The sequence below is a fragment of the Pinus tabuliformis genome, chromosome 5_2, assembly GCF_031772625.1.
Source record: "Pinus tabuliformis cultivar Carrire ecotype Pingquan chromosome 5_2, CPIR1, whole genome shotgun sequence".
Taxonomy (NCBI): Eukaryota; Viridiplantae; Streptophyta; class Pinopsida; order Pinales; family Pinaceae; genus Pinus; species Pinus tabuliformis.
In genome coordinates, this window is record NC_142306.1 from 674,655,619 (window position 1) to 674,678,625 (window position 23,007).

The following is a 23,007-nucleotide window of genomic DNA, read 5'->3' on the forward strand; positions in this document are numbered from 1 at the left end:
TGGTCGGTGCAGTGTGTGGATTTTCGCTAGACGACACTCGTTTGCCCCCATTCGCTTTTGGCTCCTTCTTCTTCTTCTCTTTCTTCTTCTTTTCCTTCTTCTCCTTAGGTACTTGACTTTTGGCTTTACCAGCCCCATCAAGCGAAGAGGAAGGAGGAGAGGAAGAATTAGAGGAAGTAGAAGGTTGGTGGGTAACTCTGGACTCGTCTAGTTGCTGATTCGATTGTTTAGGAATTGTGGTGTTCTGAACGACAGAGGTTGAGAAGAGCCATACAGGAAAACCAATTGTCAGTCCTAGAAGCGACAATGTGGCCATATGGGGTGCACCAACATCTCCCCAAGAGGAGAAGGGACTAGGATTTCCTCCAAGGGGAATTCCTTGGTTGGTGGACTCCATTTTCTCAACCCAAGATCAACGCAGGAAAGGGTAATGAATATTCCATTTAAAATAAATTTTAGACGCTTTGGCACAACTTGTTTTTTCAGTTTTTAAGAGTCCAGAAAAAACAAAAGATGACTCTAGTCTCCTTCGATTTTTAATGAGCTTGAAGTGACAAGTGCTCAGATGGACCTTTTCCGTTAAGGAGTCTGAAAAGGAACGAAAGGGACTGCTCTGGAAATCTAGGTAGAGGGATTACCAAACCAATCGCAAAACTACAGAATACTTTTTACGGTACGGCAGTCAATCTTCCCGAATGTTGTGTTCAGTGCATTGCGATCGATAGGGCGGCAGACACGGCTTCCTATGGATAAAGGGTTAAGCCTATTGGGGTCTCCCAAAATATACTCGACGGTACGTGGGAGCACAAGTCCGTATTGGCACTTATCGTCTCAAAGTGGAGGAATCACCCAACCATCAGTGAGAACAACAGTTACCAGGCTTTACGACGCCAGAATAAGTCTCTAGCCTAGACTTCTAAATGTTGTGTGTTAAGTTCCAAAGCGTTGTTAGATTCATTGAATTTATTTTAAGTTGATCTTGTTTATGAAGTTTTCCTTTCGGGTTCACCACGAGATGTAGATGTAATTCCTAAAATGCAATCTAATATGATAAATAAACTTTTTATCTCTTTTATGCAATGAAAATCCTAGCTACTAGGGAAAAGAAAGACAGAATCTTTTCACAAAGAGCAAAGAGCACACTCTAAATGCACTTTCCTAAATCAAGCCAATCAGACTGTCTATATGCAAATGCACATGCATGTATTTGTTTTCGACTTTCTTAGTATATGAATGCTAAAAAGAAAGTTGATGCACAAATCTGAATTTCTTTTCAAGCGACAAATATCAACAAGTTTCTTTTCGAAATAAAAAATGGAGACGATTACAACACCTTACGATTTTGAAATGAATACTTGTTCTCGACACTAGAAAATTACAAATTCAGACCAAAAGCAATAGTAACAGGATAATCGACCATCAACAGCAATCAAACTCTTTCCTACGATTGAAATCGACACTTGCGATAGTTTCAAATCAAAGGGCGACAGTACGATTATGCTACTTTTGCAAAGGAGAACTGTAAATGACTCAACAAACACACAAAAACATCTACAGTTCTTTTGTACAAAGGAGGCGGAATAACAGTAAGGAAAAGGGGTTTCAAACAGACATATACTGATCACAGGCAGCAAAATTCAGGAATAGAACTGGAAAGAATGAATCACAGAAGCCACAACTGCACAGAGCTAGTCTGATCAGCGCACCTGTAACACAGAGAATCTGAAATGCAGTGCAGGTTGTCCACTCGGGAAGTGCACTAAAATTCAGAATCTCTGAACAGTACCTGCGCTGGGCCAGAAACGAGACTCTGTTCGGATTCCGGGTCACAGTTTGCAGTTCAGTTCTTGGGTTTTGGCCGAGTAAAAAGCAATCAGTAATGCAACAATCAGGGGTAGATCTAAGGAGGATCTAAGAGCTATCACAAGGGCAATCAGATAGTTTGTGAATCAGTTGTTTAAATCATAAACAGATCCAGTAGATGGATTGAAGTAGCAGTTGTCTACTTTGCATTTGTTATGGCAAATGTAGTTCGAATGCTACTTGTAAGTTTATGAAACAAACAACAAAGAATGATAAACAAACAAACTAATTATGTCCCCAGTGGAGTCGCCATTTTTTTACAGGGAAAAGTGTCTATATAGAACTGCTCTATCCCACTAAGGTGTGACAGCTGCCTTAGAAACAAATAGAGAAAAGCTACTTTTGTTTTTCCTTTATGAATTATAGATAGAGAGGAATAGAAAGACCAACCTCTGTCTTGCGCTAATCTCTTGATTCGATCCCTCTCTTCTTTGATAGTCCTCAGCTACCTGCTCCCTTGCACGTCCAGCTTCACAAAGTACCTGTAAGATCACAGAAGCATAGCACTATACAAAGACATGGATCTATAACCATAAACAATCTAGGATCAGATGTAAATTGACCATAGAAATGTAACAAGCATCAATGATACAAAAGCATGGAGGAAAACTCAAATAGATTCTATTGATAAACAAGAAAAGAGCCAGGAGGAGTTACAACCAGTTGTTCCGACCCAGCATCAACCTCCCAGCAAAGAAGCCCCTCTTCACCTCAAACAAAGCTTAGATCACCCAACAATCTGATGTTTATCTCAAGAAACCAACAACAATTCCTTACAATATGAAAATTTCCAGCCTCTGGACTCTGGGATGAGGGATCCATATATAGATATCTGTATGGGGGATGAGTCAACTTGTGATTTGATTAGTGTCTTCTCTCTGATAGTTCTTGCTTCCACTTGGAGACTGATGGCCTCTTACTCATCCTTGGTCGAATTCAGTGAGGCAAGTGTCACAGGAGAAGATTCTGGAAGCTTCCATTGCCTCTCCACCTCGTGGAATGACACTGCCATTTGTCATTTCTCGCCCATCGCACCCCACAGAAGGGACTTTTGAAATGCAACGCACCCTCACAGTGTATTTGGGTGAGATGCAACGCACTTAGCCAGTGGAGCAGCTGCAATGATCCTGTTTTGACCAATTCTGAGCAGTTTCTCATGGAGAACTTCTGGGAGAAGCTGTAATCTGTTGACCTTGTTCCTTTAGGGGTTAGAACAACACTTTTAGGGACTTAGGAGCCCTTGGTTTATGGACATTTCATGCTTGGGGTTGTAGGGCCCAAAAAAGCCTATAACAGTTTGATTGCTATGTAATTAGGGCCTGTAGTGTAAAAACTTTGTTATTAGTTTATCCTCCGAACAAGGTTGGCTCTTGTTTCCATGTTTATCTAATTTTATTTTTCTTTTAGTTACTCAAGGGCAGTTGGATCCGCTATTTGGGTCATGGTTTAATTGCTATGTAATTAGGGCCTGTAGTGTAAAAACTTTGTTATTAGTTTCTTATCTTGATCCAAGTAGATGCAAAAGAGAAATTAGATGGGTTGGTCCTCGTTTTACCTTAGCTCAGGTAAAAGGGAACACGCTTGCACATTAACAAGCAGTCTAGCAACCTTTTGTTAATTGATAGAGTATTCTGTTTGGCTCAGTAGATTTGATCTATGACCAAGTAAATTGGGGTGGGGATCATAGGGTTATTGCATGAGCTAGATAAGGTTATTACCTTGCCAAATTTTGGGTCTATCTTGCCACAAACCCAAATCTTTTAATATATGTGCATTGTGCTAGCTACAAATTAGTATGTTGTCAGATGCAACTTGAATTAATAAGTGATTTATGAGATAACATACTGTTGCTTAGGGTTCAGATGCAACTCCAAGCTTAAGATCCACACACTTCTCATTGTGTCCTGATAGGTTTGAAGCTTAGAGTTCAAATGCTACTCCAAGTTTATGAGCCATCCTCTCACTGTTGCTAGAGAGGCTACAATGAGTTTTTGATCATCATAGTTTTAGCCTTTTACAAATTGGGCATGGAATAAGAAAGACCAACACAGATTTGGGATTTCTTTTAACATTCCTATTTAGCTAGGAAGACCTATTTCTTGTGTGTTTTTGTGTGATCATCACTAATCTTTCAAGCAAGGAACGTGCAGAAATAGAAGTGCCAAATATCAAATGTTACAAAAGGGCCAAATGTTTGCAAGATATAGAACGGAACTTGCAAATTACTCACTATTTTCAATTTTTCAGGTTCCTTCTCTTGAGCACAATGGCAAGGCCACAGGAGAGAGTCTGGATTTAGTTGAGTATCTCGAGAACAATTTTGAAGGACCTAAACTTTTTCCCACGGTATGTGTTACCCTACCTAAATATTGTTAATTTAGGTCATTAGCTAAATCAAAGTGTCTCAATGGTCAGGCACTTCGTATTTGTCAATTTTAGTTTATAATGTTGAAGCTGTAAGAGACTTTTTGAGGGAAGTAGGGTAGGGTTGGAACGTGAGTTGTAATACCTTTAGGAGTTATTGTCTAGCTTTACTGCCAGAGTCTATGCTCTATAACTTTCTTGCCATTAAACTGGATCCTGCGAAAAAAGAGGCTGCAAATGAGTTACTGAAGTATACAGATACTTTTACAAAAAATGCATTCATCGCTTTGACCAAGCCGGATCCTGAGACTGCACAAGAACTTGGTAAGAACAATTTTTTAGAAGCCATCTCATACATTTGAATAAGATGTCTTATATTCAATGGATTATGAAGAGTGTGGATTAATATAAATGCACTTCCCATCATGACACGGCCTGCTCTTGATTATTTGGAAAATGCTCTTGGAAAGTTTTCTGACGGGCCTTTCTTTTTGGGTCAATTCAGTGTGGTACACCATCTTTATATGTTGTTTGCCATTTGACCTTATATTATATTATGATCCCAATTGACAATTTAGAGATGTATACCATCACTGTAGGTTGACATTGCATATGGTCCTTTCGTTGAAAGATTTCATGTTGTGTTTCCTGCATTAAAGAATTATGATACCACAGCTGGTAGGCCGAAACTATCGAAATGGATTCAGGCAAGTTAAACTTCTCTTTTATTTGCATTACTCCCTATTTCTAGTGGGGTGCAAAAATGATTGGTTTTCGATTTTTATAATAGATTTTGTGCTTATGTGATAAAAATGCTTAATAGTATTCTGCCTTGAATACAGGAATTACATAAGATTGAAGGATATGCGAAAACAGTATCCGATCCCGAGTTAATTGTTGAAACATACAAAAGGATACTGGCAGCTTGATTCTAATGATACATACTGTGCATAAAGTTGATTCATAATGCATCTTTTATACATTTTTTCTTATATTTCATTGCCCAGGTGTGAAATGATATAAAAGATCTTAAACTCATTTATCTTTGTTGTTATGCAGGCTAATTATGCAAAATATTTGTGATGGCGGGATGTATAAGGGTGGTTTGAAAACGGCTATGATGATTACCAGAACAATGAAACCAGGTTAAGATGGGAGCACTGTAAGTCATTGGCAGGAGTTGGATCTGCTATTTGGGTCATGGTTTAATTGCTATGTAATTAGGTCCTGTAGTGTAAAAACTTTGTTATTAGTTTCTTATCTTGATCCAAGTAGATGCAAAAGAAAAATTAGATGGGTTGGTCCTTGTTTTACCTTAGCTCAGGTAAAAGGGAACACGCTTGCACATTAACAAGCAGTCTAGCAATCTTTTGTTAATTGATAGAGTATTCTGTTTGGCTCAGTAGATTTGATCTATGACCAAGTAAATTGGGGTGGGGATCATAAGGTTATTGCATGAGCTGGATAAGGTTATTACCTTGCCAAATTTGGGGTCTATCTTGCCACAAACCCAAATCTTTTAATATATGTGCATTGTGCTGGCTACAAATTAGTATGTTGTCAGATGCAACTTGAATTAATAAGTGATTTATGAGATAACATACTGTTGCTTATGGTTCAGATGCAACTCCAAGCTTAAGATCCACACACTTCTCACTGTGTCCTGATAGGTTTGAAGCTTAGAGTTCAAATGCTACTCCAAGTTTATGAGCCATCCTCTCACTGTTGCTTGAGAGGCTGCAATGAGTTTTTGATCATCACGGTTTTAGCCTTTTACAATTTGGGCATGGAATAAGAAAGACCAACACAGATTTGGGATTGCTTTTAACATTCCTAGTCAGCTAGGAAGACCTATTTCTTGTGTGTTTTTGTGTGATCATCACTAATCTTTCAAGCAAGGAACGTGCAGAAATAGAAGTGCCAAATGTCAAATGTTACAAAAGGGCCAAATGTCTGCAAGATATAGAGCAGGACTTGCAAATAACTCACTATTTTCAATTTTTCAGGTTCCTTCTCTTGAGCACAATGGCAAGGTCACAGGAGAGAGTCTGGATTTACTTGAGTATCTCGAGAAAAATTTTGAAGGACCTAAACTTTTTCCCACGATATGTGTTACCCTACCTGAATATTGTTAATTTAGTTCATTAGCTAATTCAAAGTGTCTCAATGGTCAGGCACTTCATATTTGTCAATTTTAGTTTATAATGTTGAAGCCGTTAGAGACTTTTTGAGGGAAGCAGGGTAGGGTTGGAACGTGAGTTGTAATACCTTTAGGAGTTATTGTCTAGCTTTACTACCAGAGTCTATGCTCTATAACTTTCTTTCCATTAAACAGGATCCTGCGAAAAAAGAGGCTGCAAATGAGTTACTAAAGTATATAGATACTTTTACAAAAAATGCATTCATCGCTTTGACCAAGTCGGATTCTGAGACTGCACAAGAACTTGGTAAGAACAATTTTTTAGAAGCCATCTGTTATAGACATTTTTGTGCCTAACAGCATGAAGCATGAAATGTCAATAATCTAAGGGATCCAAAGTCCCTAAACATGTTGTTCCTACCCCTAGAGGAACAAGGTCAGCAAACCACAGCACTTCAGATCAGTTCTCCACCTGAAAACACTCAAAAACAAGCAATTTCAGGATCATGTCAACTGCTCCACTGAGCATCTGCGCTGAATGTCAACTGCTCCACTCTGTACCTGTGCTGAATGTCAAATCTAATGAAGGCTACCTACGCTGGGCGAGATTGGCCAAGTGGCACAGTCATTCTGCAAAGTGTCAGGTGCCCAGGAAGCTTCCAAAATGACACTTGGATCAGCAAATTCGCCCTATGATGAGTAAGAGGTCCTTAAACTCCAAGTGGAAGCTAGGATCTCCAAGTGGACTCAAGAACTGGAGTATAACTGAAGAGGGAGAGGACACAAGTCAGCTTCATGTCAGTCTCAAGCTGACTCATCCTTTCTCCAAATATCCTATATATAGAGCTCTCTCATGAGGTCTAAGGGGGCTGGAATTTTGTGAATGTAAGGAAGTGCTGTTGGTTTGAGTCTAGAACTATTGGGTGATTGCTTTGAAGGAGGTGAAGAGGAGATTTCTTTCTGCTGGGAGGTGTTGCTGGATTGGGCCTCTTATGGTTGTAACACTCTCAGAACTTTACTTCTTCCATTAATAAAGCATTTGAGGTTCTTCTATATGCATGTATCTTAATGGTGTATTGATGCTTGTATATTTGATTTATTCTAATCCTTGAATCAATTATGGATGTATGCTTCTTGTAGTTTCCCTTTCTTGTGCTTTTGCAGGACCTTTGTGTAGCTGGGCCAGTGAAAGAGCAAGGAGCTGGGAGCAAGCGGCAAGGAGAGAAGATTGGATCAACACTAGCGAAAGACATCGGTTGGTGGATCTCTTTCTCCCCTGTTTACTTTCATAAAGAAGAAATCTTAGATAGCTTTACTTTCAGATGTTGCTGAGGTACTATCACCCTTAGAGTGGGATAGGGTCATTCCGTGTCGGATACTTTTCCCTACAACAAATTGGCGACTCCGCTGGGGAATCGTATCTTGTTGGTTGTTTGTGTTTTTTGCTATTCATTTCATAAACAAAGAGAGTACCGAATCGAACTGTGTTTGAGTCATTCAAATACAAAGTAGAGGGCAGCTACTCTAGCTCAGTTTCTCGGCAAGTTTATGATTTGAAGAGCTGATCCACAAGGACTCTAATAAGCTCTTAGTGATAGCTTTTCATCCTCCTTGTCATCCCTTAGTGTGTCCTTGACTGATAGCTTCTGATTTGAGCAAAAACTGTGAATTTTTGAGCAATCTGTGACCCAGAAACTGTGAAAAACGCAAGTCTCGTTCTTCAGTGCAGGCTGTACAAAGGCAGTCTGCATTTCAGCGCAGGTAGTCCCTTCGGGAACTGTGCTGAATGTCAATCTGACAGTCCTTTACCTGTGCTGAACCAGTGGTACACTGTACTACTGGGGTTTCCTGCTGTTTCTTGCCTTGTTTTCACTCTTGTTCTTTGCTGTTTGTTACCAGTCAGTGGGCCTATCTGAAACCAACTTTCCTTGCCACTATTCCGCCTCGGTTGTATAAAGAAACTGTGTTTGTTCTTTGTGTATTTCTTGTATCATTTGCAGTTTCCCATAACGAAAGTGAACTAGTCTTGCTGTGGCCTCTTAGGTCTAGACCTGTGATTAAGTGTCGTTTTGATCTTAAGAGTTAGTTTATTTGCTGTTCATAGCTGATTGAGCTTTTGCTTTCATCATATGGTTTAAATTTATATATTTCTAGTGTCGAAACAAGTAAATCTTAAGGTGTCTTTTGATTTTGGACAAGCTTGTTTGCTTTCACTTGAAATTGAATTCGAAATTATACAACAGCTTTCTTTTTGTATCGCACCAACATTAAGAAAGAGAAAAGAAATACCTGCATTTTGCATTTTGCATGTAAGTTTGTATGTTGATTTAGGGAAAAAGTGCATTAGTGTATGCTCTTTGATCTGTGTGAAAAGATGTTGTCTTTCTTTTCCCTCAGTAGTTAAGATTTTCATAAGTCGAAAAGATTGAAAAAGCTTGCTTCTCATCTTAGACTGCATTTAGGAATTTGTATCAAACATCTCGTGGTGAACCTTGAAAGGCAAACTTTAAAAAGATCAACTTAAAATATATTGAATGAACCTAACAATGCTTTGAAACATAACGCAAACACATAGAGGTCTAAGTTAGAGACGTGTTCCGGCGTCGTTAAACGTAGTGACTGTCGATCTCGACGAAGGTGGGTGATTCCTCCTGAGAGTCGGTGGCACTAATACGGACTTGTGCTCCCACGTACCGTCGCGTATATATTGGGAGACCCCTATAGGCATATATCTTTTATCCATAGGAAGCCGTGTCGGCCGCCCTACTGATCGCAATGCAGTGAACACAGCATTCACGAAGATCGACCACCCGTACCGTAAAACGTATTCTGTGGTTTTGCGAAAGGTTTGGCACACCCTCTGCCTAGATCTCCAGAGCAGTTTCTTTTGGCCTTTTTCAAACTCTATAACTAAAAAAGTCCATCCGAGCATTTGTCACTTCGGGCTCGTTAAAACATCGAAGGAGACTAGAGTCATCTTTAGCTTTTTCTCGAATCTTTAAAACTGAAAAAGCAAGTTGTCTCTAAAGCGTCGTTATAAAATTTATTTTAAGCGGAATAATCATCACCTTTCCCTCGTTGATCTTCGAAGTTAGTCCACCACAAGTGGAAGTTCCTGTAGAATCGCTAAGAAATATTTTGGATAGACTAGATATGTCTGAACAACCGTCGACATCTAGGACTGTGTCGTCCGACACAGCAGCAGCAGAGCCTCCTACTGCTACTCCAACAATGTTCGCTGGTATACCATCTGTCCCGGCAAATTGTCAACAACAAGCCGGAGTCCAATCAGGGACAACGACATGGTTAGTTCCTATTTCTTCATCCGGATTATCATCTGGTATTTCTTATGTTGAAACTCAACAAATTGATCCAATGTGTCTTCAAAGGCCAATTTACCCTTTAAGTACTGGATTTCCACCATATGGAGGGCAGTATGCTCTTTCATTGTTCCCTCCCAGAGAACAACCATATGGGAGTTTACAACAAAGTTCAGGTCAAACTGGAATTACATCCAGAGGTTGGGTACCAATACTGCCTCAACAACCAGGGGTTGTATATTCAATGCAACCAGTACACCCTGTGTCGAATATTCCCACCATACCTGCTATAGTGAATGTGTCGCAAGTACAAGCTCCACCTGTTGTGTGTCAACCCCAAGTTTCTCAGGTTGCAATACAACAACCTCTTGTCTCAACGACTCAATCACGATCTCAGGGTAGTGCCTCCTTATCTGGAGTGACTCAGGCTCAAACGCGTACTGTGACTCCTCATCCCGGTCAATCATCCAGTATTGGTCAACAGCAAATGGTCCAACAACCAGAGCTGGTTCAATCTCAACAACCGCCATTCCAGCAATCATATCAAGGACCTGAGCAACAAGTCTTTGTAAGTAATGGGCAACCATACTATAATGGTTATGCCCATCAACCTTGTCAAAGTTGCCAGCATTATGCTGGTCTGCAAAGACCCATTGCTCAGGCGATACCATCTTATCCTGGATATGCTTCGCCTAACCTGAACCAACAGTTGCCCTTTGTAGCAACTCTAGAATTACCAGATCTAAACCGGCTGACGAATGATCCAATTGCTTATGCCCCTTGGTGGCCAGCGATTCCGCATAAACTTCCATCAGATATTCCTAAATTTAATGGAAATCCGGGTGAAGATCCATCGAATCATGTGATGACATTCCATCTATGGTGTTCATCGAACACTCTGAATGATGATTCGATAAGACTTCGCCTCTTTCAGAGGACGTTAACGGGTCCAGCGGCAAAATGGTACATTGAATTGCCTAGAGCTTCGTTCGACAACTTCAGTACCTTAGCCACAACCTTTTTAACCCATTTTCAATTACCGATAAGGTATGAAACGGGAACAGAACTCCCTACCAACTTCAAACAGACGACTGCCACCCACATATCTGATCATATACATGAGTGGCGACGTCGTCGTAGGATGGTAAAAACGTATGTTCCCGATCAGCTGTTAGCTGAATGGTTTATAAAGTCGTTACTTCCTGCTATAACGGAAGATGTGGCCAAGGGGGGAGTCGTAACAGAGGAGCAAGTTATCGCTCGTGCACAGTATTTGGACTTAGTTTATACTCAGTCCGGCACGCTCTACGACAAAATACCCGACGCTCCTAGACCAGAATTTTCAATTCCTCCTCCTCCTAAATCAAACAATGACTCTCACGCCGGCGATGGCGTGATTGGCAAGCACAAAATTTATAGTCAAAATGCAAATGAAGAACTTCTTGCCTCAAAAGTAAATGCCATGTCAACCGACAAGGGCAAACAACTGAAGCAACCAGGGGGCAAGAAGAAAAAGACAGGGAGAAAAAGGAAACCCCCAGCAGGGTGTCATATATGCGATGAGGATCATTGGACGAAAGATTGTCCACATATAGCTGAAGTTAAGAAACTCCTTAAGAGATCAAAAACCCCAGCAGTATTGACCAATCCGTTTCCTAATCCAGGTCAAAATCTGGTTGCTAATGAAAATGCTTCCCGATCCCAAGTGCTTATGTTGTCTACCTCAAAGCAGCAAAATAATGCTTTGACGAGGAATAAGGATTACAGGAATCCAAAGCTGTCGAACAATAAGGCTAATGAACAACCTAGTAGTTCGACAACAACTTTGACCGAAGTTGTGCCACCCATCGTCCCTGAGCCAATAATAAAGTCGCAAAAGGGAGCAGTATACAAATTGACATTTAATCCTTGTGCGAAAATAGCACAGATAGAGGACCTGGCCCAATCGCCGTCCGTTATGTCGACACTTGAGGTACCGCAAAATTGCTTCTCCCAAGAACAAGCTTTATTATCAGCAATAGGTGGAATTGACCCAATGGATTCCAATCTTGTCGCCTTTGATCATAAAGGATATGACCCTCAGTTACCAGCTCAACTAGCTTTCCTTATTCAAGTGAAAGCCCTCAACAAAACTGTTCATCGAACGATTATTGATGAGGGGGCATCTACATGTCTTATGTCGATGAGTTGCTGGAAAGATTTAGGCTCACCACCCTTGTCGAAATCGTCAACGACGTTAAAAGCATTTGATGGACGATCATACACTCCATACGGGATTTTAAGTAACTTGCAAGTTGAACTGGGGGGCAAAACAGTAGGAATTGATGTTGAAGTAATTGATGGAAACCTCGATTACAACATCCAACTCGGAAGACCATGGATCTATGCCATGGCCGTAGTTGTGTCGACCTACTTCAGGAAGATTGCATTTCCCTTCCAAGGAGGAATTACAATCGTCGACCAACAAACTTTTCTCCCCAACAGTTCACAAGTTACAGGAAACATTCCAATGATCCATGGAAGGAATCATTCGCTCCAAAATATCGGACTAGGTCTCCTAAAAGACCCTGCCTTAATGGGTACTTTTGCCCTACCACCTCCAAGTAATCTGGCGGAAGTGGCCAAAGTGGAATATGAAACCTTCTATGTCTGATGGATTTGGACTCCGAGGACGGTTCTTATCTCATGTCAACCTCGTTAAAAAATGAAACAAGGAGTCCGAGGACGGTTCTTATCTTGTGTCAACCTCATTAAAAAATGAAACAAATCCCCTTTCTCAAAGGTAAACCTTCATTCCAACCACCGAGTTGAATGCAATGAAGCTTGGGGGGCATGCACCTCGATTTGCGTTATTATGCTGGGGGCATGCGAACTTATCACCGAGCAGTTTTAGCACATAGTTCATGCTCGTTAAAAAATAAACATAAGATTGAGCAGTGTTTTGGCGCATTCAAGCTCATTAAAAAATGAACCCATCTCGGTAAATAACCATTAAGTATGTAACCTGATCAACCATAAAAGCCTTGGTCGTGTTTTGCACCTGCCACCTCCACTTTCATTTGGCCGATCGTTCACCTCCATATGATTGTTTACCCATTTTGAGGAACAGCTGCGAAGAGTGATTTCACCTAGCCATCCTTGTGACACTGCCGTGATTGGAAAATTCCAACCTGTACCTGGAATCAGCTGCTATCCCTGTTCATCACTCGTTCCTCGAAAGACGAGTCTTCTTTAAGCTCTTTTCAACTGACTCGTAAAATATGAAAAGATTGTCGAGTTTTGGCCTTCAAGCTCGTTAAACGACCGGAAGAGCTATTCCTCCTCTAGATTTTAATCTTTTTGGACCTGAGGGATTATTGCACAAAAAGATCGAGCGCTTGTTTTGATCGGCTCGTTAAAAGTACCAAACACTCATCCCTTCTGTATTGTTTTATACTTTTTCGGACTTAAGGGATTAGATTACGAAAAAGGAATTTTGGAGTTAACTTTCTGTACCTTTTCAGACTCTCTAAAATTGAAAAGGACCGAGTTTTCCTTGTCGTTAGACTCGTTAAAATGATTAAATAGCGACAAACTTGTCTTTAGACGAGAACGAGTTTCCCTATCGCTAGGCTCGTTAAAACATAGCGATGGGCTTGCCCGAAGGGCAGGTTATAGAACAAGCATATGTTATCCTCCTCAAGCTTGACAAAAATAAAGAGGTACTGGTCAGAAATGACTGGGGAAAAATTGGGAGAACCTCAAAGCTTTAATGGTAGCAAGTCGCTCTTGAACATGACACTTTTCCTCCGTACCACATCGGGTTGGGTTGTTTTCATTCACCGGTCTCATCACCATGGTCCTCGCCAAACCATCCACATTTGGGGTAATGCTACCGATCCATCGCATCAGTGTCGTTATATGTTCAAGAGATGTCGTTCAGAAAGAGTCAACCGTGTCCCATCCACTGCCATACATTATCCTTCATCCATTCATGGTCGCCACCCTGAGTCATATGTCACAGTTTGTTTTCACCTCCACTAAAATCATTAGCTCCGTTCCGTGTCATTGATGTGGGATTCATTAAGGCCCTCCTTTGACGGATCGCTTCTTGTCGACTTCAGCTCATTATCCAAGAAGTTGATCTAGGAACAACCCCTTCAGTACTTTGAAGCTTGCATGCCTCAATGGCAAGTTTCTCACTTCCGGCGATAGGTATACATCAATGACCTTCGACCAGAAGATTTTGCGTGGTGTTCGACGCCAAGTCCTTTATTCACACCACGTGAATTGTACTGCAGTACCTTGAGGGTCATTGTCATTATTGGTGATTCCTCTCGCGCTTGTTAACAGTTTACATTATTGACCGGTAATCAAGCGATGTCTTTCCATGTTCGACTTCAGCGCAATTCTCACATGGATCGACTTGTACTTAGAGTGAAGATCGAACGAGTTTGAAGACCCCGGATCTAGTTTCATCCATCCGGGCTGCGATATACATTCAGGACATAAAGACATTTGTTATGTACATCATTGCAGCAGATGATCATCCTACTCAAAGGATGATAATTTTAGCAGAGAATTATCAGTCTACCATCAGACGATCGTCTGTTCTATGTACCAAAATGTATTTATAAAGCTGAGCATGGGAATGCCCGCCTCAGCTAGATCATGAAAACAAGATGAAAAATAATGTATTGTATTGTATTTTATTACAGGACACCTCTCAGCGATTGAATGAACTTCGGATCCTCTGGATAAAGCATTTCACCCGATAAACGACCTCATACTTTAGGGGGCAACTGTTATAGACATTTTTGTGCCTAACAGCATGAAGCATGAAATGTCAATAATCTAAGGGATCCAAAGTCCCTAAACATGTTGTTCCTACCCCTAGAGGAACAAGGTCAGCAAACCACAGCACTTCAGATCAGTTCTCCACCTGAAAACACTCAAAAACAAGCAATTTCAGGATCATGTCAACTGCTCCACTGAGCATCTGCGCTGAATGTCAACTGCTCCACTCTGTACCTACGCTGAATGTCAAATCTAATGAAGGCTACCTGCGCTGGGCGAGATTGGCCAAGTGGCACAGTCATTCTGCAAAGTGTCAGGTGCCCAGGAAGCTTCCAAAATGACACTTGGATCAGCAAATTCGCCCTATGATGAGTAAGAGGTCCTTAAACTCCAAGTGGAAGCTAGGATCTCCAAGTGGACTCAAGAACTGGAGTATAACTGAAGAGGGAGAGGACACAAGTCAGCTTCATGTCAGTCTCAAGCTGACTCATCCTTTCTCCAAATATCCTATATATAGAGCTCTCTCATGAGGTCTAAGGGGGCTGGAATTTTGTGAATGTAAGGAAGTGTTGTTGGTTTGAGTCTAGAACTATTGGGTGATTGCTTTGAAGGAGGTGAAGAGGAGATTTCTTTCTGCTGGGAGGTGTTGCTGGATTGGGCCTCTTATGGTTGTAACACTCTCAGAACGTTACTTCTTCCATTAATAAAGCATTTGAGGTTATTCTATATGCATGTATCTTAATGGTGTATTGATGCTTGTATATTTGATTTATTCTAATCCTTGAATCAATTATGGATGTATGCTTCTTGTAGTTTCCCTTTCTTGTGCTTTTGCAGGACCTTTGTGTAGCTGGGCCAGTGAAAGAGCAAGGAGCTGGGAGCAAGCGGCAAGGAGAGAAGATTGGATCAACACTAGCGAAAGACATCGGTTGGTGGATCTCTTTCTCCCCTGTTTACTTTCATAAAGAAGAAATCTTAGATAGCTTTAATTTCAGTTGTTGCTGAGGTACTATCACCCTTAGAATGGGATAGGGTCATTCCGTGTCGGATACTTTTCTCTACAACACCATCTCATACATTTGAATAAGATGTCTTATATTCAATGGATTATGAAGAGTGTGGATTAATATAAATGCACTTCCCATCATGACAGGGCCTGCTCTTGATTATTTGGAAAATGCTCTCGGAAATTTTTCTGACGGGCCTTTCCTTTTGGGTCAATTCAGTGTGGTACACCATCTTTATATGTTGTTTGCCATTTGACCTTATATTATATTATGATCCCAATTGACAATTTAGAGATGTGTAGCATCACTGCAGGTTGACATTGCATATGGTCCTTTCGTTGAAAGATTTCATGTTGTGTTTCCTGCATTAAAGAATTATGATACCACAGCTTGTAGGCCGAAACTATTGAAATGGATTCAGGCAAGTTAAACTTCTCTTTTATTTGCATTACTCTCTATTTCTAGCGGGGTGCAAAAATGATTGGTTTTCGATTTTTATAATAGATTTTGTGCTTATGTGATAAAAATGCTTAATAGTATTCTGCCTTGAATACAGGAATTACATAAGATTGAAGGATATGCGAAAACAGTGTCCGACCTCGAGTTAATTGTTGAAACATACAAAAGGATACTAGTAGCTTGATTCTAATTATATTACTGTGCATAAAGTTGATTCACAATGCATCTTTTATACATTTTTTCTTATATTGCATTGCCCAGGTGTGAAATGATATAAAAGATCTTAAACTAATTTATCTTTGTTGTTATGCAGGCTAATTATGCAAAATAACTGTGATGGCAGGATGTAGAAGGATGGTTTGAAAACGGCTATGATGATTACCAAAACACTGCAACCAGGTTAAGATGGCAGCACTGTAAGTCACTACATTGTTTGATTATATATTTAATTTTTTATATCCAAACTTGTACCCGATTTACCAAAATATTTTCTGTGGCATTGTGTTGCTCGACTGTAGCTATGCAATTCCACCCGCTCTCACGTCCAAATCGGAGCCTCCTCCATTGTTTGATGGAACGACCAGGTGGGTAGCTAAATTTTTATCGTTACTGTATCTAAATCATCACTTTCTGTTGGAATGTGTATAGTATCATACTCTGTTTAGCGATTAAATACTGAAATTGATCTGGGGTTTGCAGATTGTATATTAGTGTGACATGCCCATATGCCCAGCGAGTTTGGAGTGCCAGGAACATCAAGGTTTTTATCACACTGATCCCCTATTTTGTGTGGGTAATTCTTCTATCTATTGATATAAGATACCATTATGCAATGACTGAAACGATTGAAAATAAAATGCAGGGTCTTAGTGAGATTCAGATAGTTACGATTGATTTGCAAGACAGACCAGCATGGTACAAGGAGAAAGTTTATCCTCCGAACAAGGTTGGCTCTTGTTTCTATGTTTATCTAATTTTATTTTTCTTTTAGTTACTCAAGGGCAGTTGGATCCGCTATTTGGGTCATGGTTTGATTGCTATGTAATTAGGGCCTGTAGTGTAAAAACTTTGTTATTAGTTTATCCTCCGAACAAGGTTGGCTCTTGTTTCTATGTTTATCTAATTTTATTTTTCTTTTAGTTACTCAAGGGCAGTTGGATCCACTATTTGGGTCATGGTTTAATTGCTATGTAATTAGGGCCTGTAGTGTAAAAACTTTGTTATTAGTTTCTTATCTTGATCCAAGTAGATGCAAAAGAGAAATTAGATGGGTTGGTCCTCGTTTTACCTTAGCTCAGGTAAAAGGGAACACGCTTGCACATTAACAAGCAGTCTAGAAACCTTTTGTTAATTGATAGAGTATTCTGTTTAGCTCAGTAGATTTGATCTATGCTCAAGTAAATTGGGGTGGAGATCATAGGGTTATTGCATGAGCTGGATAAGGTTATTACCTTGCCAAATTTGGGGTCTATCTTGCCACAAACCCAAATCTTTTAATATATGTGCATTGTGTTGGCTACAAATTAGTATGTTGTGAGATGCAACTTGAATTAATAAGTGATTTATGAGATAACATACTGTTGCTTAGGGTTCAGATGCAACTCCAAGCTTAAGATCCACACACTTCTCACTGTGTCCTGATAGGTTTGAAGCTTAGAGTTCAAATGCTACTCCATGTTTATGAGCCATCCTCTCATTGTTGCTTGAGAGGCTGCAATGAGTTTTTCATCATCATGGTTTTAGCCTTTTACAATTTGGGCATGGAATAAGAAAGACCAAAACAGATTTGGGATTTCTTTTAACATTCCTAGTCAGCTAGGAAGACCTATTTCTTGTGTGTTTTCATGTGATCATCACTAATCTTTCAAGCAAGGAATGTGCAGAAATAGAAGTGCCAAATATCAAATGTTACAAAAGGGCCAAATGTCTGCAAGATATAGAGCGGAACTTGCAAATAACTCACTATTTTCAAATTTTCAGGTTCCTTCTCTTGAGCACAATGGCAAGGCCACAGGAGAGAGTCTGGATTTACTTGAGTATCTCGAGAACAATTTTGAAGGACCTAAACTTTTTCCCACGGTATGTGTTACCCTACCTGAATATTGTTAATTTAGTTCATTAGCTAAATCAAAGTGTCTCAATGGTCAGGCACTTCGTATTTGTCAATTTTAGTTTATAATGTTGAAGCCATTAGAGACTTTTTGAGGGAAGTAGGGTAGGGTTGGAACGTGAGCTGTAATACCTTTAGGAGTTATTGTCTAGCTTTACTACCAGAGTCTATGCTCTATAACTTTCTTGCCATTAAACAGGATCCTACGAAAAAAGAGGCTGCAAATGAGTTACCGAAGTATACAGATACTGTTACAAAAAATGCATTCATCGCTTTGACCAAGCCAGATTCTGAGACTGCACAAGAAGTTGGTAAGAACAATTTTTTAGAAGCCATATCATACATTTGAATAAGATGTCTTATATTCAATGGATTATGAAGAGTGTGGATTAATATAAATGAACTTCCCATCATGACAGGGCCTGCTCTTGATTATTTGGAAAATGCTCTCGGAAAGTTTTCTGACAGGCCTTTCCTTTTGGGTCAATTCAGTGTGGTACGCCATCTTTATATGTTGTTTGCCATTTGCCCTTATATTATATCATGATCCCAATTGACAATTTAGAGACGTATACCATCACTGCAGGTTGACATTGCATATGGTCCTTTCGTTGAAAGATTTCTTGTTGTGTTTCCTGCATTAAAGAATTATGATACCACAACTGGTAGGTCGAAACTATCGAAATGGATTCAGGCAAGTTAAACTTCTCTTTTATTTGCATTACTCTCTATTTCTAGCGGGGTGCAAAAATGATTGGTTTTCGATTTTTATAATAGATTTTGTGCTTATGTGATAAAAATGCTTAATAGTATTCTGCCTTGAATATAGGAATTACATTAGATTGAAGGATATGCGAAAACAGTGTCTGATCCTGAGTTAATTGTTGAAACATACAAAAGGATACTGGTAGCTTGATTCTAATTATATTACTGTGCATAAAGTTGATTCACAATGCATCTTTTATACATTTTTTCTTATATTGCATTGCCCAGGTGTGAAATGATATAAAAGATCTTAAACTCATTTATCTTTGTTGTTATGCAGGCTAATTATGGAAAATAACTGTGATGGCGGGATGTAGAAGGGTGGTTTGAAAACGACTATGATGATTACCAGAACACTGCAACCAGGTTAAGATGGCAGCACTGTAAGTCACTACATTGTTTGATTATATAGTTAATTTATTATATCCAAACTTGTACCCGATTTACCAAAATATTTTTTGTGGCATCGTATTGCTCGACTCCAGCTATGCAATTCCATGCGCTCTCACGTCCAAATCGGAGCCTCCTCCATTGTTTGATGGAACGACTAGGTGGGTAGCTAAATTTTTATCGTTACTGTATCTAAATCATCACTTTCTGTTGGAAGGTGTATAGTATCATACTCTGTTTAGCGATTAAATACTGAAATTGATCTGGGGTTTGTAGATTGTATATCAGTGTGACATGCCCATATGCCCAACGAGTTTGGAGTGCCAGGAACATCAAGGTTTTTATCATGTTGATCCCCTATTTTGTGTGGGTAGTTCTTCTATTGATATAAGATACCATTATGCAATGACTGAAATGATTGAAAATAAAATGCAGGGTCTGAAACGATTGAAAATAAAATGCAGGGTCTTAGTGAGATTCAGATAGTTACGATTGATTTGCAAGACAGACCAGCATGGTACAAGGAGAAAGTTTATCCTCCGAACAAGGTTGGCTCTTGTTTCTATGTTTATCTAATTTTATTTTTCTTTTAGTTACTCAAGGGTAGTTGGATCCGCTATTTGGGTCATGGTTTGATTGCTATGTAATTAGGGCCTGTAGTGTAAAATCTTTGTTATTAGTTTATCCTCTAAACAAGGTTGGCTCTTGTTTCTATGTTTATCTAATTTTATTTTTCTTTTAGTTACTCAAGAGCAGTTGGATCCGCTATTTGGGTCATGGTTTAATTGCTATGTAATTAGGGCCTGTAGTGTAAAAACTTTGTTATTAGTTTCTTATCTTGATCCAAGTAGATGCAAAAGATAAATTATATGGGTTGGTCCTCGTTTTACCTTAGCTCAGGTAAAAGGGAACACGCTTGCACATTAACAAGCAGTCTAGCAACCTTTTGTTAATTGATAGAGTATTCTATTTGGCTCAGTAGATTTGATCTATGACCAAGTAAATTGGGGTGGGAATCATAGGGTTATTGCATGAGCTGGATAAGGTTATTACCTTGCCAAATTTGGGGTCTATCTTGCCACAAACCCAAATCTTTTAATATATGTGCATTGTGTTGGCTACAAATTAGTATGTTGTGAGATGCAACTTGAATTAATAAGTGATTTATGAGATAACATACTATTGCTTAGGGTTCAGATGCAACTCCAAGCTTAAGATCCACACACTTCTCACTGTGTCCTGATAGGTTTGAAGCTTAGAGTTCAAATGATACTCCAAGTTTATGAGCCATCCTCTCACTATTGCTTGAGAGGCTGCAATGAGTTTTTGATCATCACGGTTTTAGCCTTTTACAATTTGGGCATGGAATAAGAAAGACCAACACATATTTGGGATTGCTTTTAACATTCTTAGTCAGCTAGGAAGACCTATTTATTGTGTGTTTTTATGTGATCATCACTAATCTTTCAAGCAAGGAACGTGCAGAAATAGAAGTGCCAAATATAAAATGTTACAAAAGGGCCAAATGTCTGCAAGATATAGAGCGGAACTTGCAAATAACTCACTATTTTCAATTTTTCAGGTTCCTTCTCTTGAGCACAATGGCAAGGTCACAGGAGAGAGTCTGGATTTACTTGAGTATCTCGAGAACAATTTTGAAGGACCTAAACTTTTTCCCACGGTATGTGTTACCCTACCTGAATATTGTTAATTTAGGTCATTAGCTAAATCAAAGTGTCTCAATGGTCAGGCACTTCGTATTTGTCAATTTTAGTTTATAATGTTGAAGCCGTTAGAGACTTTTTCAGGGAAGCAGGGTAGGGTTGGAACGTGAGCTGTAATACCTTTAGGAGTTATTGTCTAGCTTTACTGCCAGAGTCTATGCTCTATAACTTTCTTGCCATTAAACAGGATCCTGCGAAAAAAGAGGCTGCAAATGAGTTACTGAAGTATACAGATACTTTTACAAAAAATGCATTCATCGCTTTGACCAAGCCGGATTCTGAGACTGCACAAGAAGTTGGTAAGAACAATTTTTCAGAAGCCATCTCATACATTTGAATAAGATGTCTTATATTCAATGGATTATGAAGAGTGTGGATTAATATAAATGCACTTCCCATCATGACAGGGCCTGCTCTTGATTATTTGGAAAATGCTCTCGGAAAGTTTTCTGACAGGCCTTTCCTTTTGGGTCAATTCAGTGTGGTACGCCATCTTTATATGTTGTTTTCCATTTGACCTTATATTATATTATGATCCCAATTGACAATTTAGAGATGTATAACATCACTGCAGGTTGACATTGCATATGGTCCTTTCGTTGAAAGATTTCATGTTGTGCTTCCTACATTAAAGAATTATGATACCATAGCTGGTAGGTCGAAACTATCGAAATGGATTCAGGCAAGTTAAACTTCTCTTTTATTTGCATTACTCCCTATTTCCAGCGGGGTGCAAAAATGATTGGTTTTCGATTTTTATAATAGATTTTGTGCTTATGTGATAAAAATGCTTAATAGTATTCTGCCTTGAATACAGGAATTACATAAGATTGAAGGATATGCGAAAACAGTATCCGATCCCAAGTTAATTGTTGAAACATACAAAAGGATACTGGTAGCTTGATTCTAATGATACATACTGTGCATAAAGTTGATTCACAATGCATCTTTTATACATTTTTTCTTATATTGCATTGCCTAGGTGTGAAATGATATAAAAGATCTTAAACTCATTTATCTTTGTTGTTATGCAGGCTAATTATGCAAAATAATATAAAAGATCTTCAACTGATTTATCTTTGTTGTTATGCAGGCTAATTATGCAAAATAACTGTGATGGCGGGATGTAGAAATGATTGAAGGCTGCCTACATATAGTACAATAAAATCTATTGGATAGGAGAAATTATGTTTATATTTGTAAAAGAGAACTTGTAATAATTTTTGTAGTTGCAAAAGTTTTAATGATACATACCGCTGTCCATACACTGGCATGTATGGAGTTAATAGTTATTAATAAAATTAATATCTTAAATATAACAATGTGTTTATTATCTCTATATATTATTTCTCTCTCTCTCTCTCTCTCTCTCTCTATATATATATATATATATATATATATATATATATATATTTCAATAGAATGTGTTTATTTACGCCGTAAGGCGTTCCCTTTTGAAAACCATTCCCCAAATTGCTATCGTGTCTCTATCTGGGGCGTTAGATCCGATGTTAGACGATTAAAGTTTTTTGTGCCCTTAGATTAATAATTCGTTAAATCGTTATGGGACACAGTTATAACAAAAATGCATACCTTCGTGGAGCAGCAGTCTTACTCGTTCCCTTTCACTCTACTGCTTCTTCCACCCTGACCTCTTTTCGATTAGAAACAACTACTTTTTGATCAGAAACAACTACTGTTGGAGCTTTAACTGCTTGTGCTGGATCGACTGCTTTTGGAATTATTGGTTGTGCCTTTGCTTCTATATACCATACTACTGCTTCGTTGACATATGACTCTACTACTGTTCTTGGCTCTGCTACTGGTTCAATGGGTGAAACTGCTGAATCAACAACTGAATCACGAGAACGAACTGCTGCAGGTGGTACTGGAACTGCGGATGAACTTGGGTGCTCTGTGAAAATGGACAACTGGGTTATCAGCAGATTTATTTCATATTACCTGAAGTCTCCCTTGCCCATGCTTGCCTACAGCTCCATATACCCCAAGAGAAAATGTGGGAGGGACGAGCAGATTATGCATTGCTATGCCCAGAAAGTGCAAAGGGAAGATCTTGAAATTGTTGTGG

General features: G+C 39.3%; 4 protein-coding genes across 4 annotated transcripts; all 4 read left to right on the forward strand.

Moving 5' to 3' along the window:
- The first annotated feature begins 4,652 nt into the window (after positions 1–4,652).
- Positions 4,653–22,176, forward strand: LOC149160911 (glutathione S-transferase L3-like). The gene is made up of 4 exons (XM_089434734.1): positions 4,653–4,736; positions 4,827–4,934; positions 5,070–5,147; positions 22,012–22,176. The coding sequence occupies exons 1-4, from the start codon at positions 4,653–4,655 to the stop codon at positions 22,027–22,029; spliced, it is 288 nt and encodes a 95-aa protein (XP_089290860.1). The 3' UTR covers positions 22,030–22,176.
- On the forward strand, positions 5,660–16,260 carry LOC149160912 (glutathione S-transferase L3-like). The gene is made up of 6 exons (XM_089437601.1): positions 5,660–6,338; positions 6,563–6,674; positions 15,617–15,693; positions 15,784–15,891; positions 16,027–16,104; positions 16,243–16,260. Exons 1-6 carry the CDS (start codon positions 6,159–6,161, stop codon positions 16,258–16,260), a joined length of 573 nt encoding a protein of 190 aa, XP_089293727.1. The 5' UTR covers positions 5,660–6,158.
- Positions 16,296–21,970, forward strand: LOC149160913 (glutathione S-transferase L3-like). The gene is made up of 10 exons (XM_089437602.1): positions 16,296–16,345; positions 16,448–16,513; positions 16,629–16,689; positions 19,659–19,742; positions 20,777–20,875; positions 21,106–21,217; positions 21,326–21,402; positions 21,493–21,600; positions 21,736–21,813; positions 21,953–21,970. Exons 1-10 carry the CDS (start codon positions 16,335–16,337, stop codon positions 21,968–21,970), a joined length of 714 nt encoding a protein of 237 aa, XP_089293728.1. The 5' UTR covers positions 16,296–16,334.
- On the forward strand, positions 16,762–19,102 carry LOC149160914 (glutathione S-transferase L3-like). The gene is made up of 7 exons (XM_089437603.1): positions 16,762–16,875; positions 17,910–18,008; positions 18,239–18,350; positions 18,459–18,535; positions 18,626–18,733; positions 18,881–18,946; positions 19,085–19,102. Exons 1-7 carry the CDS (start codon positions 16,762–16,764, stop codon positions 19,100–19,102), a joined length of 594 nt encoding a protein of 197 aa, XP_089293729.1.
- Positions 22,177–23,007: the final 831 nt, after the last annotated feature.

What these genes read in the sequence shown, in the direction of transcription:
- LOC149160912 (XM_089437601.1), top strand. Translation starts at nt 6,159, where the DNA reads ATGTTACAAAAGGGCCAAATGTCTGCAAGATATAGAGCAGGACTTGCA. An exon ending in TGAGACTGCACAAGAACTTG is followed by an intron (nt 6,675 to 15,616) that starts GTAAGAACAATT and finishes CCATCATGACAG; the next exon opens with GGCCTGCTCTTGATTATTTG. An exon ending in AACTATTGAAATGGATTCAG is followed by an intron (nt 15,892 to 16,026) that starts GCAAGTTAAACT and finishes CCTTGAATACAG; the next exon opens with GAATTACATAAGATTGAAGG.
- LOC149160911 (XM_089434734.1), top strand. Translation starts at nt 4,653, where the DNA reads ATGACACGGCCTGCTCTTGATTATTTGGAAAATGCTCTTGGAAAGTTT. An exon ending in TTTTGGGTCAATTCAGTGTG is followed by an intron (nt 4,737 to 4,826) that starts GTACACCATCTT and finishes CCATCACTGTAG; the next exon opens with GTTGACATTGCATATGGTCC. An exon ending in AACTATCGAAATGGATTCAG is followed by an intron (nt 4,935 to 5,069) that starts GCAAGTTAAACT and finishes CCTTGAATACAG; the next exon opens with GAATTACATAAGATTGAAGG.
- LOC149160914 (XM_089437603.1), top strand. Translation starts at nt 16,762, where the DNA reads ATGACTGAAACGATTGAAAATAAAATGCAGGGTCTTAGTGAGATTCAG. An exon ending in AAGTTTATCCTCCGAACAAG is followed by an intron (nt 16,876 to 17,909) that starts GTTGGCTCTTGT and finishes TCAAATTTTCAG; the next exon opens with GTTCCTTCTCTTGAGCACAA. An exon ending in GACCTAAACTTTTTCCCACG is followed by an intron (nt 18,009 to 18,238) that starts GTATGTGTTACC and finishes GCCATTAAACAG; the next exon opens with GATCCTACGAAAAAAGAGGC.
- LOC149160913 (XM_089437602.1), top strand. An exon ending in TTGTTTGATGGAACGACCAG is followed by an intron (nt 16,514 to 16,628) that starts GTGGGTAGCTAA and finishes TGGGGTTTGCAG; the next exon opens with ATTGTATATTAGTGTGACAT. An exon ending in AACTATCGAAATGGATTCAG is followed by an intron (nt 21,601 to 21,735) that starts GCAAGTTAAACT and finishes CCTTGAATACAG; the next exon opens with GAATTACATAAGATTGAAGG.